Source organism: Seriola aureovittata, chromosome 19, assembly GCF_021018895.1.
Source record: "Seriola aureovittata isolate HTS-2021-v1 ecotype China chromosome 19, ASM2101889v1, whole genome shotgun sequence".
Taxonomy (NCBI): domain Eukaryota; kingdom Metazoa; phylum Chordata; class Actinopteri; order Carangiformes; family Carangidae; genus Seriola; species Seriola aureovittata.
Genome location: NC_079382.1, coordinates 5,806,875 through 5,822,470, shown reverse-complemented (window position 1 = coordinate 5,822,470; position 15,596 = coordinate 5,806,875). Strand labels below are relative to the sequence as shown.

General features: G+C 40.1%; 1 protein-coding gene across 2 annotated transcripts in view; it reads right to left on the bottom strand.

Moving 5' to 3' along the window:
- The window catches only part of LOC130187858 (centrosomal protein of 128 kDa-like), a 35,798-nt gene that overhangs the window by 6,630 nt on the left and 13,572 nt on the right, over positions 1-15,596 (bottom strand). For both annotated transcript variants that reach the window (XM_056405783.1, XM_056405782.1), the window contains exons 15-21: positions 14,813-15,274; positions 12,840-13,004; positions 11,886-12,041; positions 7,300-7,359; positions 5,794-5,986; positions 2,391-2,440; positions 1,026-1,049 (exon numbers count right to left, since the gene is read on the bottom strand). In XM_056405783.1, coding sequence (XP_056261758.1) covers positions 1,026-1,049; positions 2,391-2,440; positions 5,794-5,986; positions 7,300-7,359; positions 11,886-12,041; positions 12,840-13,004; positions 14,813-15,274 — 1,110 coding nt within the window. The remainder of the gene's footprint in view (positions 1-1,025; positions 1,050-2,390; positions 2,441-5,793; positions 5,987-7,299; positions 7,360-11,885; positions 12,042-12,839; positions 13,005-14,812; positions 15,275-15,596) is intronic.

Here is a 15,596-nt window from a genome sequence, read left to right as displayed (position 1 = left end):
TCCAGTGACAGTGCAAAAGACAGAAACATGGACAAATGAGTATGCGATTGTTGGGAATCCAGTCTATCCGGCTCCAATTCAAATATTTTCTCCACAGCTGCTATGGTATGAATGTGCTCGAGCCTACACAGTAACAAATGTTGATGTCATACCGTCTGGTCAATTAAAAGGCTAATTGAGGACTTTTGTTACAACACACTTGGCACACTCTTTGATTAAGTAACTACTCAAGCCACACTCCATTCTATTCATCTCTCCACTGTATGCTTCAAAAGCCTTCCCCCTTCACATTCAGGTGGAGCATTTAAGCATCAAAAGAACTGGTTGTTACAAGGCGTCACGCTGATTGCTACACTGAATGGCACACTGGCATACAAGTAAGACTCGCTGGATGATCCCTACCACCCAGGCTGAGTATAGGATGGGTCGATGCATCCTTCTGCTGTTGTGTTGTTGTGGTAAGCAGACATGATTTGACTTGATGGTGGTGTGAGGTACTTCCTCTTCTTTCTCACAATGGCTAATTAAAGGTTAAAGTGGTCAAGCGTGCTGTATAATTGTGATGGATGGACAGCATGTGTTTGACAGCTTCATTTACACTACTAAAGAGAGTAAAAAGAGCTTGGGTCAATATAACCTTTCAGCAGTGCTAAGTAATTTAGGGCCTGACATCTAATCACTGATTAAGGATGTTAGTGGTGGACGTTAACAGTTTGGATGATGAGGTCAATACTGTGTTGTCAGTACAGCTCCTTTCTTAGCCCTGTCAGCAAGACTTATGATGATTAACACAGGTCTGAGTCTTGACTAAAGCTATAATTTCCAAGCCTGTGGTATGTGTTCCCAATGATTGCTGCTAGGTGAACCTGCCTATACGACTGCATCGAATCATGCTGAAAGTCAACATGACTTTGAATTTAACAATTTCAGGACACTTCAAAACTCCCAATTTTCCAAACCAGAATATACAAAGAAATTTTCTTTAAACAATATTCATTATTTTGATTGAAGCAATGAGAACTTACCGTCTCTAGATCCAAAACACGGTCCTGTAAATACAAACAAACACAGCAACATTACTTTATATGAATACAGAAGTAAAGTAAGAACCAATGCTAAAGTCAGGTTTAAACTAACAAAATGAGCCAGAAAATGTTGCAAGACAGAGAGAGCTCAAAATGGTGGATTAGCAAAGAGAAACTCAGAACATGTGTGTGGGAGAAAAGTGACAGAAGAGAGGAATAGAGTGTTCCAACGAATGGGTAACAAGGGAAGGAAATGCAGAGGCTAGGGAGAGTCTGTAGCACACAACAGGCTTCTTATCACACACACTGACACACATGCACACACAAAGACAAAACCGCTCTCGCCGTTCATCCAGCTCCTGACTGATGTTCCCTCTCTAACGATGCATAAGTGATGCTATGCCTCTTATCTGCCACTCAAACACACACCTGCCCCCCCCCCACCTCCCTCCACAACCAGCTGCCTCTCCCTTTCTGCCTGTAATGTGTTGATGGTTTGTAACAAGGGTACTTTCTTTTCATCAGCCCACCCCCATCCAACAACTACTTCTTTTTTCTTTTTTTTTTTTTTAAAACTCGTCTACATCCCTCACCCTATCTGTCTTTCCTCACTACATCTCTCTCTCCTCATCCTTCATAATTAAAAGCTCGGCTGGGTCTGAGAGGGCTGATTAATTGCACACGAGCTCTGGCAGGTGCCATCATGCAGCCACAGATGGGACCCCGCTATCACACACACACACACACACACACACACACACACACACACACACACACACACACACACACACACACACACACACACACACACACACACACACACACACACACACACACACACACACTTGGAAACGATTGCTTAGCAGACATTTTAGTGTGTGTGCGTGCGTATGTGTGACGCTGTTTAATGGTGAGTAAAGGGCCAGTGAGGCGCTGGGGGCCAGTCCACTACAGACTAGGTGAGTTGGTGGCCTGCCAAGTGTAGATGCTGCAGTACTGAAAGACAGAGACAAGGCCTCTGGTGGCTTTTAAACTCCAAGGCCTTGTGTCTGCAGTAATTAGCTAGTTGTTCAAGCAAGGCTGCAAGGAGTCTGTCAGGCCCATGGCTGTGTACTAATGTTTGTAACACTGCATCACAGGACTCAGATGACTGAAGCCCAGCGGTTACTCAAAACCAACCCAACTGATATGCAAAAAGGAACAAATACATTGAAGCCAAAATGGTGTATAAACAAAAACTGTACAAGCTGTCTCTTTTTGGCAACATACATCTGAAATCAGGCCAGCTAGATAATAAAATCTACCATCTAGAGTGCAGGTTAATGGATGCAAAGAGATATGGATTAATAAAGACATAATGCTGACCTGAAGGCTCCTCATTTCTTCCTCCTTCCTGCGACTCCTCTCCAACAGCTCTGAAATGAGAAAACTGTGTAAGACAAGAGTTTGCTGTTGATGAATTGAGTTAAGAAGCATCAGAGACTTTCCAGCCCAATCTGAAAGTAATGATATCTGTGGGAAACTATGCATATCTTAAATCATTGGGACTGGCTGTATTCAGCCAGATACAATTTGATCCTTGGTTTATTTTATAAGAATATGCTCCATCTATGGCATGTCTCGTGTATACTTTTAATGTTCATATGCAAGTGTAATATAAAGCAAATGTAGAAGGTACATGATTAGTCCAACAGTCAGTCAGTCAAGAACTATTTGGATAATCTTTCAAGTAAAATGTCAAACATTTCCTTGTTCCAGCTTCTCAAATGTGAGAACTTTCTTTGTCCTAAGTGAGATTGGTAAAGAAAGTAAAGTGACAGATTTGTGTTTTGGAGTGTTGGTCAGACAAACAGCAATTTCAACACATAACCTTGGGTTTTAGAGAATAGTGATGGGGACCAAGCAGTAGTATAATAATAGTTTCATGCTAAACAGCTGTTTTCTTCTACAGTACATTTACCCATCCTATTGTTAAAAATGAAAATGTTATGAAGGATTAAATTTCTTTGTTCATGCAGAGCTATTCAATCGTAACATACCTGACATCTGTACAACACCACAACAATAACGATCAGTTTTTCATCAATGAGTTATGGAAAAGCAGGACCCAGAAATTTAACGTCCCAGCACACCAGTTAGGATTATTCTTTCATTATCAATTAATTGTGTTTTGGTCATGTGATAAATGCTACTTATCTCTATATGTTTGACTCTTTCCAGCACAGTTTGCTGCCAGTGGATTATTTTTTTTACCCAGACAGGTAGGGGAAAGAGGAAACTCTTCTTCTGTCTATTGTTGACTGCAGCAACAAATTGTTTTTAATTACAATCACTGGTTGTTTGCTTAATGAGATGTTGTTTTAGAGGAATATCTCCGAATTAATTTAGCAAGTTTTATTAAGCAAATGCCACAATATTTACCCAATTTTACTCAGCTTGGCATTACGCCGAGCAGAGGAAGCTTTGTGCATCTGTTTTAATGAAATGGTAGCAAAACACTGTTTGAATAATAAAAAGAAAAAAATGTTTTAATTTCAATTCGTCTTTGTGAAATATCATCATGAAGTATTATTTTTTTCCAGTGACTAATAACTAAATAATTGTGCAATTTGTGTGTTGGGGATTTGGATTAATCTATTGTTTTAAAAAACAGTTGCATCATTTATAATGGATCCAAATGTGATTCAGAGAGTCAACATGAGAGTTGAACATCAAAGACACCTCCATTATAATGTGAGAAGCCCTTCACTGACACAAATCTGTACACAGTAATGACATGATCTCACTTTTCTGAAAGCATAAGGTCTAACAGTCTATAAATACCTCTGCAAACATATTACTAGACGTACTCTTTAGTTTGCCCTCTGTCTACTAACATGTTCCCACGTTCAATATCCAGTTACCTGGGGATGACTGAATTTCCTCCTCCTCCTCCTCCTCAAGAATATGTGCATGTAAACAAATATCTTACAACACAGGTCAACCCACTTGACAGAAATACTTGCCAAAAAAAAGCCATAAACAATTTCTGGCTATGGAATAAACCTCCAGTTTCTCAAACCTTTGCTTTTGGCTCACCTTTTATAATGTACCTTGAAGTCAGCAGAAGAGTCATGGTAGTGTTAGTCTGTTGCTGCCAAAGTGCTGTTCTATGACTCACCCATCGTGCCGACTGTAAAACCTGTGCTAGGTCCTGTAGTACTAGAACTTATTATCTACTCATGCAGTGTAAACTTGTTTGAAAAGGAAAGGCCCATAGAGAGTGCTGCACAAGTCAAATACACAGACTGCAACGTTAATCTGACACTAATAATTCACTGAGACAATTACAGTAGGTCACACAGGGTTCTGCAGACTGCAGGCATTAACAGCAAATCTACTAAGATAAGCAGAAAAGTGGGTATAAGAAAATTACATCTCTAAAGAATACAATTCCCAGTTTGATAATATAATACAGCAGAACTGAGAATAAACAGCTGTGATGGGGAAGGGTAAACTTATTTGCCACACTGCATTGTTGAGTGTTTTGTTGAAAATGCATCATGTCATCGCTGCTCATATATTCATGCGTGGTAGGGATTTGTAAGTCTTGTGTTGCTCTCCAATAACACAACAACAGAATCACTGAGCAGCCACTTTACTGAGAAGCCATATTCAAAACACATGCGATAAAATCTTAATTCCTGCACCTTCAATACAAACAACCAGATCTTGTAGCTGTTGTGACATACAGATTATTCTTGGATCTAATTAGGAGACCATATCAGTGCTTCTGCCTGCAGAGAAGACAGACAAGGTTGTCAAATGGCTGATTGGGTCCAAAGACAGAGTGAACTGTGTTTCAGAAAGGGGTCTGGAGGTGAGGCTGTATCATTAGATTGCTTATCTGTATGTTTTACCTCTATAGCCAAAAACACACAGTGAAATAATGGACAATTGTTTGTCTCTGTCTGTACAGGTCTTCCATTTCCCCTCTAACTATGACTCCCTCTATGGTCTCGGTGTGTCTTTTAACTCTCTTTCTCTCTCTTAATGGAACACAAATTAGGCCCATTTCCCTGTATTGTTCAGCCGAAGCACTAAAAACAAGTTGTTCTTCCTCTGGCTTACAGCTCATTAGAAGAAATTCAGTCAGAAATGCGAGTCTGGACAAGAAAAACAAGCCCATTTTTCATAGAAGTCTCAAAGTTCACACACATTAAGATGCTTTTTCAAACATTTGTAATCGTAAACAGACCGACCCGCGTGCACGGACTAAAACACAATGCACGGACAACCATTTCCACGAGCATCCTTTACAACACAGCAGACAAAACCACTTCACTTATATGAAGGCATTGAATTAGTTACTGCTCTTAATGACAGTGTGATTAAATGTAAATGAGAGAGGAAGAAAACAAGAAGTCAGCATATGACGCGGCTGTATCCATAAAAAAAAAAAAACAGTCAAGGAACGACTACATTTTCATTAAGAGCTTGCTATAGTAAATATTCATAAATTCAGATGTGGATGATCAAAGGATTTCTTGTCCAATGTTTTTCTGGCAAGTTATTAGCTGCCTAATAAAGAACACAGAGCCTGATTAGTCTCATATGATGCTGCTCTGTGACAAAATTTATATTGCGTGGGTATGTGACTCACTTTGATGACGATGGTACCAGTTTGAGTGACGAAAAAAAAATTAAAAACTACACTGCATTCTCACGTGCTTCCTAATTGCATATGAAATCAACATGAATTGTTTTTAATTAAATACTGTTTGTATACCTTTCTTTTCAGTGCTCAGGGAGTGCAGAAGTTTCTCCTGCTGGTCCAGGCGCTGCAGGAGAGCAGCCTGTTCTGAGTCCCGGCTCTGCCTGAGGGCCTTCAACTGATCCCTGGTTTGCTGATGCTGCTTCCTCAGGCGCTGTTCTCTTGTGTCACGCTCCCGCACCTCCTCACACAGCCAGCGTAGCTTTGTCTGGTTGGTTAAATAAATATAAGATCAGCACAGAATGTACTTAGATAGAGGTGTAGTGGGATGGGTTTGGATAGGTTCTTATATTCTAAGGTTTAATTGGAGACATTAAGAGACTCGTATATATACGCGTATTGGGAAGGGGAAGTCGCTGATTTAAGTCCACCTCGAGACCCTGCATTCCAGGCCCATCTGATAATAAAAAGAATTTTCCTCATATATAGTGCTCCCATTGGTTTTCTCATGCAGAAGACTGCACACTAATCAATGGAAAAGACCTCACATAGGAACTTAATTAAGTCCCCTGTCAGATATAAGAATATCACAAGGGAATTCTGTTTTCCCTTTAAGGTAAAATCCTCTCAAAAAAAATCCTCTTCTATTTAAAAGTCTGCAGCACTGTCCAAGCTACAAGTTCATGATTCTCTTGAAATCTCATCTTAAATGTACACACAACATTAAGTCCATCAGTATTCTGTCATTTTGAGTATTTTGAGGAGCCCAGACACAATGAGTGTGATAAAAGCTCTGAGAAAATGCAGTGAAAGAAATTATTAATTAATATGAAGCACACCGTCAATACAACAGGGGATGTAAATCAATTTACAATGTTTCATATAACAGATTGTTACGGCCAAGGAAAATTATTGGTTAAATGGGTTTTCTAACTGTGCTCTGTAAGCCTGTAAATCATGCCTTGATTTTACTAATATAAAAACTCCTAACAAGGTAGCTAATTATCTCTCTTGTTCTCCAGTGTTTTATTTTTGTAAATGCACAGTACTCTGAAAGCATTTCTGACAGGAGATATACATTATGGTGATAAACATTATGAATTGTGCAAACACATTTTAACACAGTATCATGCATCACTGCCACAGCCATAATTACATGTTTCTTTTGTACAGTGCATCACTGCAATACCAAATGGGGACTGATTTCTCTTAGAGAGAAGCCAGGTGCCATACCCTTATGATTATTATGGAAAGGCATTCTGTTAAAAATCCCTCAACATCAGAGTTTCATTGTGATCCCTGCTGACTCTCATCACACATCAGTGCTCAGCTGCTCAAAGTGGTTTCCTCAACAATGAATCATCTTTTTTCTGAGAGGTTACACTACAGTATGAAATATTTTACAAAGAACAAATCATTGATTACATATATTTTATGCTGTTGTTGTCTTTCATTAATCTTCTATATTATGTGAATGAGTGTGATCTTCATGGTAATACTGTTATTTAATCAATTAAACAATTGATCATTTAGAGAAATCCTTTGCATGGAAGGCAGCACTACTGCATGTAATGATCATACCTTTGTTTCGGCTAGCCAACGATGAGGGTCTTTTACTAATCCAGGTTTCTGTGAGATCGCCTGTTAAAACAGAACAGAGAGAGATTCATGCAAATGTGAGCTTTTCTGCCTTTGTAGCACACTATACAAAATTCTGTTCTTAAAAAAAGTCTACACTGCAAAGGAGTGCAAATTTAAGAGAATTTCTAAACACGATTTCATGGATGTAGGTTGTCTAAATATATAAGAGACATTGTAGGAGAAAAAGCAGAAATAGTGACTGAAAATGTGGATGCACAAACAACAGGATAACAATCAGAAGAACAGATTCCTGTTAAACCTTGAACTTTTGTGAAGAACGACTTCTGCCAGTTTAAATTGGCATGTGTATGTGTTAAACAGTCTATGACACTACACACACTGTTGCACGTAGACACACACACCTGCACACAGAGGCTGTGTGTGTGTGTGTCATAAAAATGAGCTCGGGGAGTAGGTTCCATCCTTTCCAGACAAGCTTGTCAGCATCAACAATACAAACTGACTGTCTTCCAACTCCTAATGACTGCACACACACACACACACACACACACACACACACACACACACAACACACACACACACACACACACACACACACACACACACACACACACACACACACACACACACACACACACACACACACACACACACACACACACACACACACACACACACACACACACACAGATAAACAGTCACATAACTAGATGACGCTCAACAAGTTGAGAGCACACCTCGAGATTTTCCAGCTCAACATGTCAAATATTCCCCAAAGGTTAAAAATCTCTTCTACGCTTTTCAGTACCTGCTTTTTTGAAACAAGGATGTTAACACATGTGCATGCCAATACCTGAAATTAAATGTTAACTATCCTGACCACTTTCAAGTATCTTGGTTGGTTATCATAACTTCAGGTAACCAATCCAGTCTGTCTGTTCTGTGGCCATTAGGGCTGCACTTTAACCACTGCTCCAAATTTTAAAAATAAATTGAATGGCAGGTTATCTTTTTTTCCTATTAGACGGTGCAAGTGCTTAGACAAAGCATGGAGAAAGACATATGACACCCAACAAAGAATATTGTGGTTATACACTATGTATCTTAACCACTCTGTCTCCACGATACCCCGAAGAGACCATTTTATCTGAAACAGGACGAAGTTTTCCTACATCTTTCTGTTGTCTGATATTGCTTATTATGGGGGTTTGTCTTTTTCCGTTTACAGATGGCTCAAATAAAACTAAAAGGGCATTCAGTCTGAAAACAGCCCTGTGTTATAACAACGAAAGGGGCTTTGTCGATGGGGGTATATTACTTCAGGTACCACTGAAACATGACTGACATATGACCCGAGGTTAGATTGAAAAAAAGAGATCACCAAAGATTACAATTCATCCAAATATAAAAATTAATGTCTGTACCAAATTTAATGACATTCCATCTGATAGTTATCAAGACATTTCACTCAAAATTACAAATGTCATGATGGCACTAGAGGAATACAAAGGGGATCACCAAAACTCATTAGGTTTCATCATCTGGGAACAAAATCTTCTGCCAATCCATCAATTAAATGTTGAGGCATTTCACAGACAAAGTGAAAACTCTGCCCTGTTCGTGGCACTACAGGAAGTCAGTAGATCACCGAAAGTGATAAAAAAAAAAATAATACTTTCACAGTAGGACCAATGGACACCAAATTTCATGACCACCCATCAAATAGACTGAGATATGTCATTGGAGCAGCTAACTAGCATGGCAAAACAGTGTTGACATAGATTTGTTTTGACATTACATGTGTATTGGAAAGAAGTAACACACATTGCCTCTTTGCCCCTTGATCAACCTTTCCAAAATGTTTTTGATCAAATCCATTCATAGAGAAACCTCATGCCTTGCTGCTGATACACAAACAGACGGAGAAAAACCTAACTCCCCTCCTGCTACATAGGTGTAAAAAGACACAACATATTCACTCACAGCCATGAACAAAGTCGACAAAAAAGTACAATCGTTTTTTTCAAGCACACACTTGTAGCGAGGTTTTTTATGCATAATCAACTGACATGGACAGGCACACTGCAGGATTTTCTTTTGACCCTTTCTGTCCTGTGCCATGGCAGACAACATCTTCACGGCACACGGCTCTGTTCAACCTGTCACTCAAATCCAGATCCAAGCAAAACAAATGTCCCAAGTTGTTGCCACGGCAGCTCAAAGTACAGCAATGGAGTGCTGCTGTGCAGAGGTCCCCATCTCTGGGAGTGTACAACCACATAGAAGAGTGTGTGACTGCGTGGGAGGATAAAACACGCCTGTATGCCTCTCGCTCTTCTCTCTCTTTACTCTTTCCTGAACCATCAAAGGCAGCTCGGCGCGGTGGCAGACAAAAAGGAGGTGAAACTGCAGAAAAACTGAACAAGTAGGCTGGGAGTTGAAAGTGTTGTCTGTGGGGCTGAAGTGAAAGAAATGCCACTATTTTGTCAGCAGCACTGCCGTGGAATCCAAGTGTCTGCCATTGCTAATTTAAATGTGTGACTACGTGTTTTATATATCTCTTTCAGAACGCGAGTAAATCTGTGACGGCGCGTCTTTGGTTACAGTTTGTTTGTTTCACCTCCCGCTGAGAGAATGGTGAAGATAGCAAAGTTTAGAGAGAAGCAAAAAGCAGAGATTTTACAACTAACCGCAAGTGTAAAGGACACAGGAGGATGTTTTTATAGATATTTTCACTGGGGCATTTCTCCCCATCAAATGGTTTAAAGTGAAGGGAGACAGGAAAGTCAGAGGAGAAACAGGATAAAATGACAAATGTCCCAGACTTAATTCAAACACAGAACTGCCGTTCCATTTTGTGCATTCACTTGAGCCAGCTGTGCTCAGAAGAGAAAAAAGATGTGTACAGGAAGTAGGTCACAAATGAGAGTCAAGTGGGTTCAAGAGGTGAGGTCAACGGGTTATCTTGTTGATTAGTTTTTGCATTTAGTTACTTTAATTAAGACAGCAGTTTTACTTATTCAAATTTCCCTTGGCAACTGATTTACCAACAGTAAATTCCCAGTGGTAATTTCATGTATGACAGTGTACTGTTTCTCTTTTTTCTTTAACTTTCAACTAGCACTATACTGTCCTACAACCTCTTTAATTAATTCCTCTAAAGAGAAATAAGGAAGGAGAGTATCACAAGGTAACTGAAACCTAATACACCCCTTAACTGTTAATGATTCCCCTCATTAAGCCAATCACTAGCAAGTTTGACTTCTTTTCAACATGACAGATTACGGATGAGGAGAGGCGTTGGCTCGCATGTCTGGCTGTTGCACTGCTGGAGCCGATTGGGAAATCTATAAGAGCAGATAAGAGCTGCCAGGGTTCATTAGCCTGGAGCACCAGAGGAAAACCAGCTTCAAACATGTTAGGGGAAGTGGGTGTGTGTACAATGTGTTTATTAGTGTATGAACATGTTGGTATTTCCAATAGGCAACATGCATAAAACTGTCTGTCAGTAGGTACCATAGAAACTTTATTGTGCATTACAGGAATTTTATTATGAAATTTATTTAATCGGGTAGCCTTATTGAAGTTTAGATCTCTTTTTCATAATCTGTCAATTTCAATAATAATAATAATGACAATATTGAATGTTGATCAAGCACCAATTTGCCAGCGCAGAGCGAACGCCAATTTGCTTTTGATTTGGGGCTTTTCTCAGTGATCTCCAAAAACGGTTGGCGAGTGGAAAATCAGGGCTCAAATCATGTAGTGTGAACTTAGTATAAAAAGATTTACATTTACAGGAAGCTTAACAACTCTAGATAGCATAGCATTTTGTCATACTAGGGGCCAAAGCACTTTGTTAATTGTAATACAAATTAACGGTAATTCTGTATGTTTGTACGAACAGAAACAGACAAGAGACAGTTTTATGAACATACGGTAAGAAACAATCATGTCCATCTGATTTTTTCCTTCTTCAACAATTTAATCTTTACTCTAGTAGAAGAACAAACAAATTCACCCTCTAAGATGAAAATATTTTTAATCATCAATACAAGCCTCCAGCTCATGCAGCCTTCATCTCAGCACACAGTATAAGATAAACATTCTCTGATGAGAGTGCATGCATATGTGTGCTCAGACGAAGGTTGTATAGATAGAAACTATTAATGCTCTTTAGCCACGACTGGTTGGGTAAGCCCAGAACAGACCAAGAAATAGCTGAAATAGTCAAGGCTCTACTTTGGAAAGTTGACCATTTAGTAAACTAAAGACGCAGCTAGTTTTTTCAGGAGTTGGTGGGCCGTTTGAGTTAAACAGCAAGTCAATACTGGACCAGTATCTGACAACTCCTGCTCATGTTGCTCTGTGTCTACTGATTGTGTAAATAGGCAATTGTTTGCTTACATGTTGATTAACAGTGTTGTGTTTCTGTGACCTTGTTTTGCAGGTTTTATGCCCCAGAGTGGCCAAAAAAACATTAAATGCAGCTTTAAAATACACAAACAACAAACAAAATAAAATAGGACAAAATACAACAACTATAATGTAATGAAATTAAATACCTGTAATTTATCTTCACCATTCCTAGCAAGGCTGCGGCAGGCTGCGTCTAGCTCCTCACCCATGGAGGTAAAGATTGCCTCTTGCTCTGTTTCCATCCGCAGCACCTTCTCCTCCAGCTTTGACTCCAAAGCATGTATCCGATCACCTGACCTGACCTGTGGAGGACGGCAGACAGCTGAGCGAGGTATAGTGGATGCAAATTAGCAACTACTTTCTAGTGTTTTTAGTTATGTCATTTGGATTTTACAAGACAGTATAAAAACATTAATTTACAGCAAGTTTTCTGTGGGTGACTAAATAAACACACCCAGGTTTGCTTATTACAACATCAACTGTGGGTAGTTATTCAAGTTTACACAATAATACACACACAAAGACAAATACACAAGTTTGAGCATCTGAGAGCCAATTCACTTTCTTCTCACACAAACAGATCTAGTTAAGTTTCCTTCTCTGGTCAGCACTGTCAATACTTCAGGATCCCTACCAGGCCACAGTCAATCGATAGGTCCGAGGGACAGGAACCAACTGATCAGCACTGCCCAGGGACCGTGAATCTTTATCCTGTCCCTGGAATAATAAACTGCCCATGTTACATTAATGGATGCCCCTTTTTTCTCCATTCACCCGATTTCAAATCAATACATGGATCCCCCAAAGAGCCCCATACAACTTATCAGGGGCCTGTCAAAGAGGTGAATAACATATTGATAAAGGCCCTTTAAAAATAGTGCTGATGTGGCACCACTTAACCTTTTGAACCAGTCTTAGGTTTATATGATCATGTGACCTTAATCAGATATCCTAGATCTTAATGCAAGGATGGGAAGGAAGCAATGTCCTGGTAATGACATTGGCAATGACAATGGATACTCTGCATTTATTGGAATTTTTTTTATGTCATTTGATATTAGTCACTATGTCTGAAAAACAGCAAAGGAGGGAGGGCTTACTTTGTCATCCAGTTCCTGTTTGAGTAGATGGTACTTTCTGTGGAGAAGTGCATGTGCCTCGTCTTTTGTGCTCAGCTGCGCTGCCAGCTTATCACACTCATCCTTCATCCTGTCCAACTTGATGCGCAGCACCCCACACAGCTCTTTGTCTGACACTGCATCTGCCTAGTAGAGAGTGGATATGTTAAAGGCCATGATACAAAGGCAGTAACTTAAGATAATAAGGTCTGCACTAAAAATATCTACTTAAAGCTGGCTGCAGTTTGTATTTCTGTGATCCTGCACTAAAATATAGTGGGGATATGAGAGAAAACTGCAACTTAGTTTTCAAAGGTGCAAGTAAGTTCTGCTTTCTGCATCATACATACAGCATGCCAAATTTGCCAGTGGGCCCTAACAATTTCTAAAAGATGTTATGTCACATCTGTTAGGTACAGAATGAATTCACAGTATGGTCTGACATGACATTCTGTTCAGCACAGACAGAGAACATCATGTAGTGGGTCAAGAGGATGGATAGATAACCATTGCCAAGTCTCTGAAATCATTGTCTACATCCTTGATGCATGTCTCAGACTTGCAAAGGAAAATCCAGCTCAGACATTCAAGCTTTCTATCTACAGTGATCACATTATCACACAGCTCGAGATACAGTAATGTGGAATGAACAACAATGACTGAGTACTAGGAGTGTCAGGAGTGACACAAACAAAGAAAAAAAAATGGAAAAACAGAGCTGCTTGGAGTGAGGAGAGAAAAACAGATGGAAAATGCAAAATTAGAACTGGAGGGAGGCAGTAAGAGAGAGATTAAGAAAGAGAGAGATGGTGGGAGGAAAGATAGAGTGGAGGAGAAATCAAGACTGAGAGGACAAGGACAAGAAAATAAGAATATTTTAAGCTTTTTCTGACAGTTGACTGTATCAAAATTGTAATATAGGCTTCTGGCTATGCTCTATGAATATTGGGTGGGCTTCTTAGGGACATCTGCAGCACCCCTAGGCTAGTACTTAAAAACACTCTAGCAAACGCCCTTGTCCTTTCTGCACTCGGAAATGACACCATTACAATGAGCTATGTCAGATATTAATACCATTCAGTGGAGCTAATGGGCTAAACTCAGCCATATCAGAGAAGACCATGCCCCTTAAGAAACAATGTACCCATGAGGACTCATCATGGGGGTAGGGTGACGCGGGAGTAAATCAGAAGGAGTCCCCTATCTCTAACACTGCCTTGATGAGACTTCTGAGGTCTGATATCAGGGTTTTTAAATATTCACGCTTGGAGCTGTGGAATGGCCGTGAGGATCCACAGGGCATCACACACCATTAAGAGCTCAGCTATCCTCGATTCACCCGCACTCAGAGGACAGAGCCCTGGCCAATAAGGAAAATTACTCTAAATGAGAATTTTGTCTGTGTCTCGCTGAGTCGGAAATATGCCAGATGTTTTGTGGTTGAGGCATGTTACCCTGTGCTGAATTTGAAGTGCGTGCCAATGATACTCTAAATGTCAATTAGAGTGTGGCACTCTGTGATCCATGCCTAGGTGTGAAGAAAAGAAATTTCTTTGGTTGGCTTATGACCTTGACATCTCAAAAGACAAATTAAAAGTGTAAGGCACACGCGTCTGATACATTATCCAGATCTCTGCACAGCTTTTTATAGGTGCCTTTAGGTGAATTTAAAACATTTTTGGAAATAGACTCATTCACTTTCTTGCCACAAGTTAGATGTAAATATCAATACTAGTGTTGATGTGCCACAATATTTCTTGGCTAGGAACAGCTGTCAGGCAACCAGTGGAGACTCTAGGAAATTACTGGTACCAGGTTTTGTTAGCTTGGGACAGACATGAGAATGGTATCATCTAACTCGAGTCAAAAAAGCAAATTAAACTGTTCCTTTAACTGTACATTTCCCTTAGGGAAAAAAAGACTTATGTATGAATACATGTTTATAAAGGACCTACCTTAACCTCTTTCAGTCGTGCCTGCATTTCATCTCGCTCCTGACGGCAGAGCTGCAGCGTGTCCTGCACTTCTCGATCCTTCTTTATCTTGCTGTTTTCCATTGTTGCCTTCATGTTGTTCAGTTCCTTCTGATGCACCTCTCTCTCAAGCTTCAGCTGATGCCCAAGTGCAGCCTGCTCTTCCTGCACCACTGTCAGCTTAGCCTGCAGTTGTGAGGTGCCCTTCTGGAGCTCCTTCTTGGAGCTCTCCTCCTCAGCTAACCGCTGAGCTAGCTGGGCACGGACTGAGGTCATCTGCTTTAGGGCAGCCTGGAGCTCGGCCTGTGTGTCCTGGTCTCTTTGACAACGACGTGCATGGCTGTCAGCTCGTTCCTCCAGCCTCTGGTTCTCTTCCCTTAGTCTTGCTTGGATGGCGGCCTGATGCTGAGTCTCTTGCTCCAGGGCAGCTGAGGCCTCTCTTACCTGGGGTTAGGAATGCTATTAGGATCTTATGAAAGCTCTTTAATGACTCTTTAGCTAAGTTTGTGTTACACATTCATTTTTCACTTTAACAACACCTCAATCTGAACAAGACAAATTCATCTATGAATTTCAGCCATGCCTGTGGTTAGACCGGGATTTATATAAGAATGCTAATGTGCTTGCAACCAACAAACAAGCATTTTGGAAAGGAGTTTTGATATATGGCAAAACAGTACAACTTCAGGGCTTGCTGAATACTTTTAAATAAGTGTCATTATTACATAATATCCAAATAGTATACTTCATGGTGACAGTGTGATAC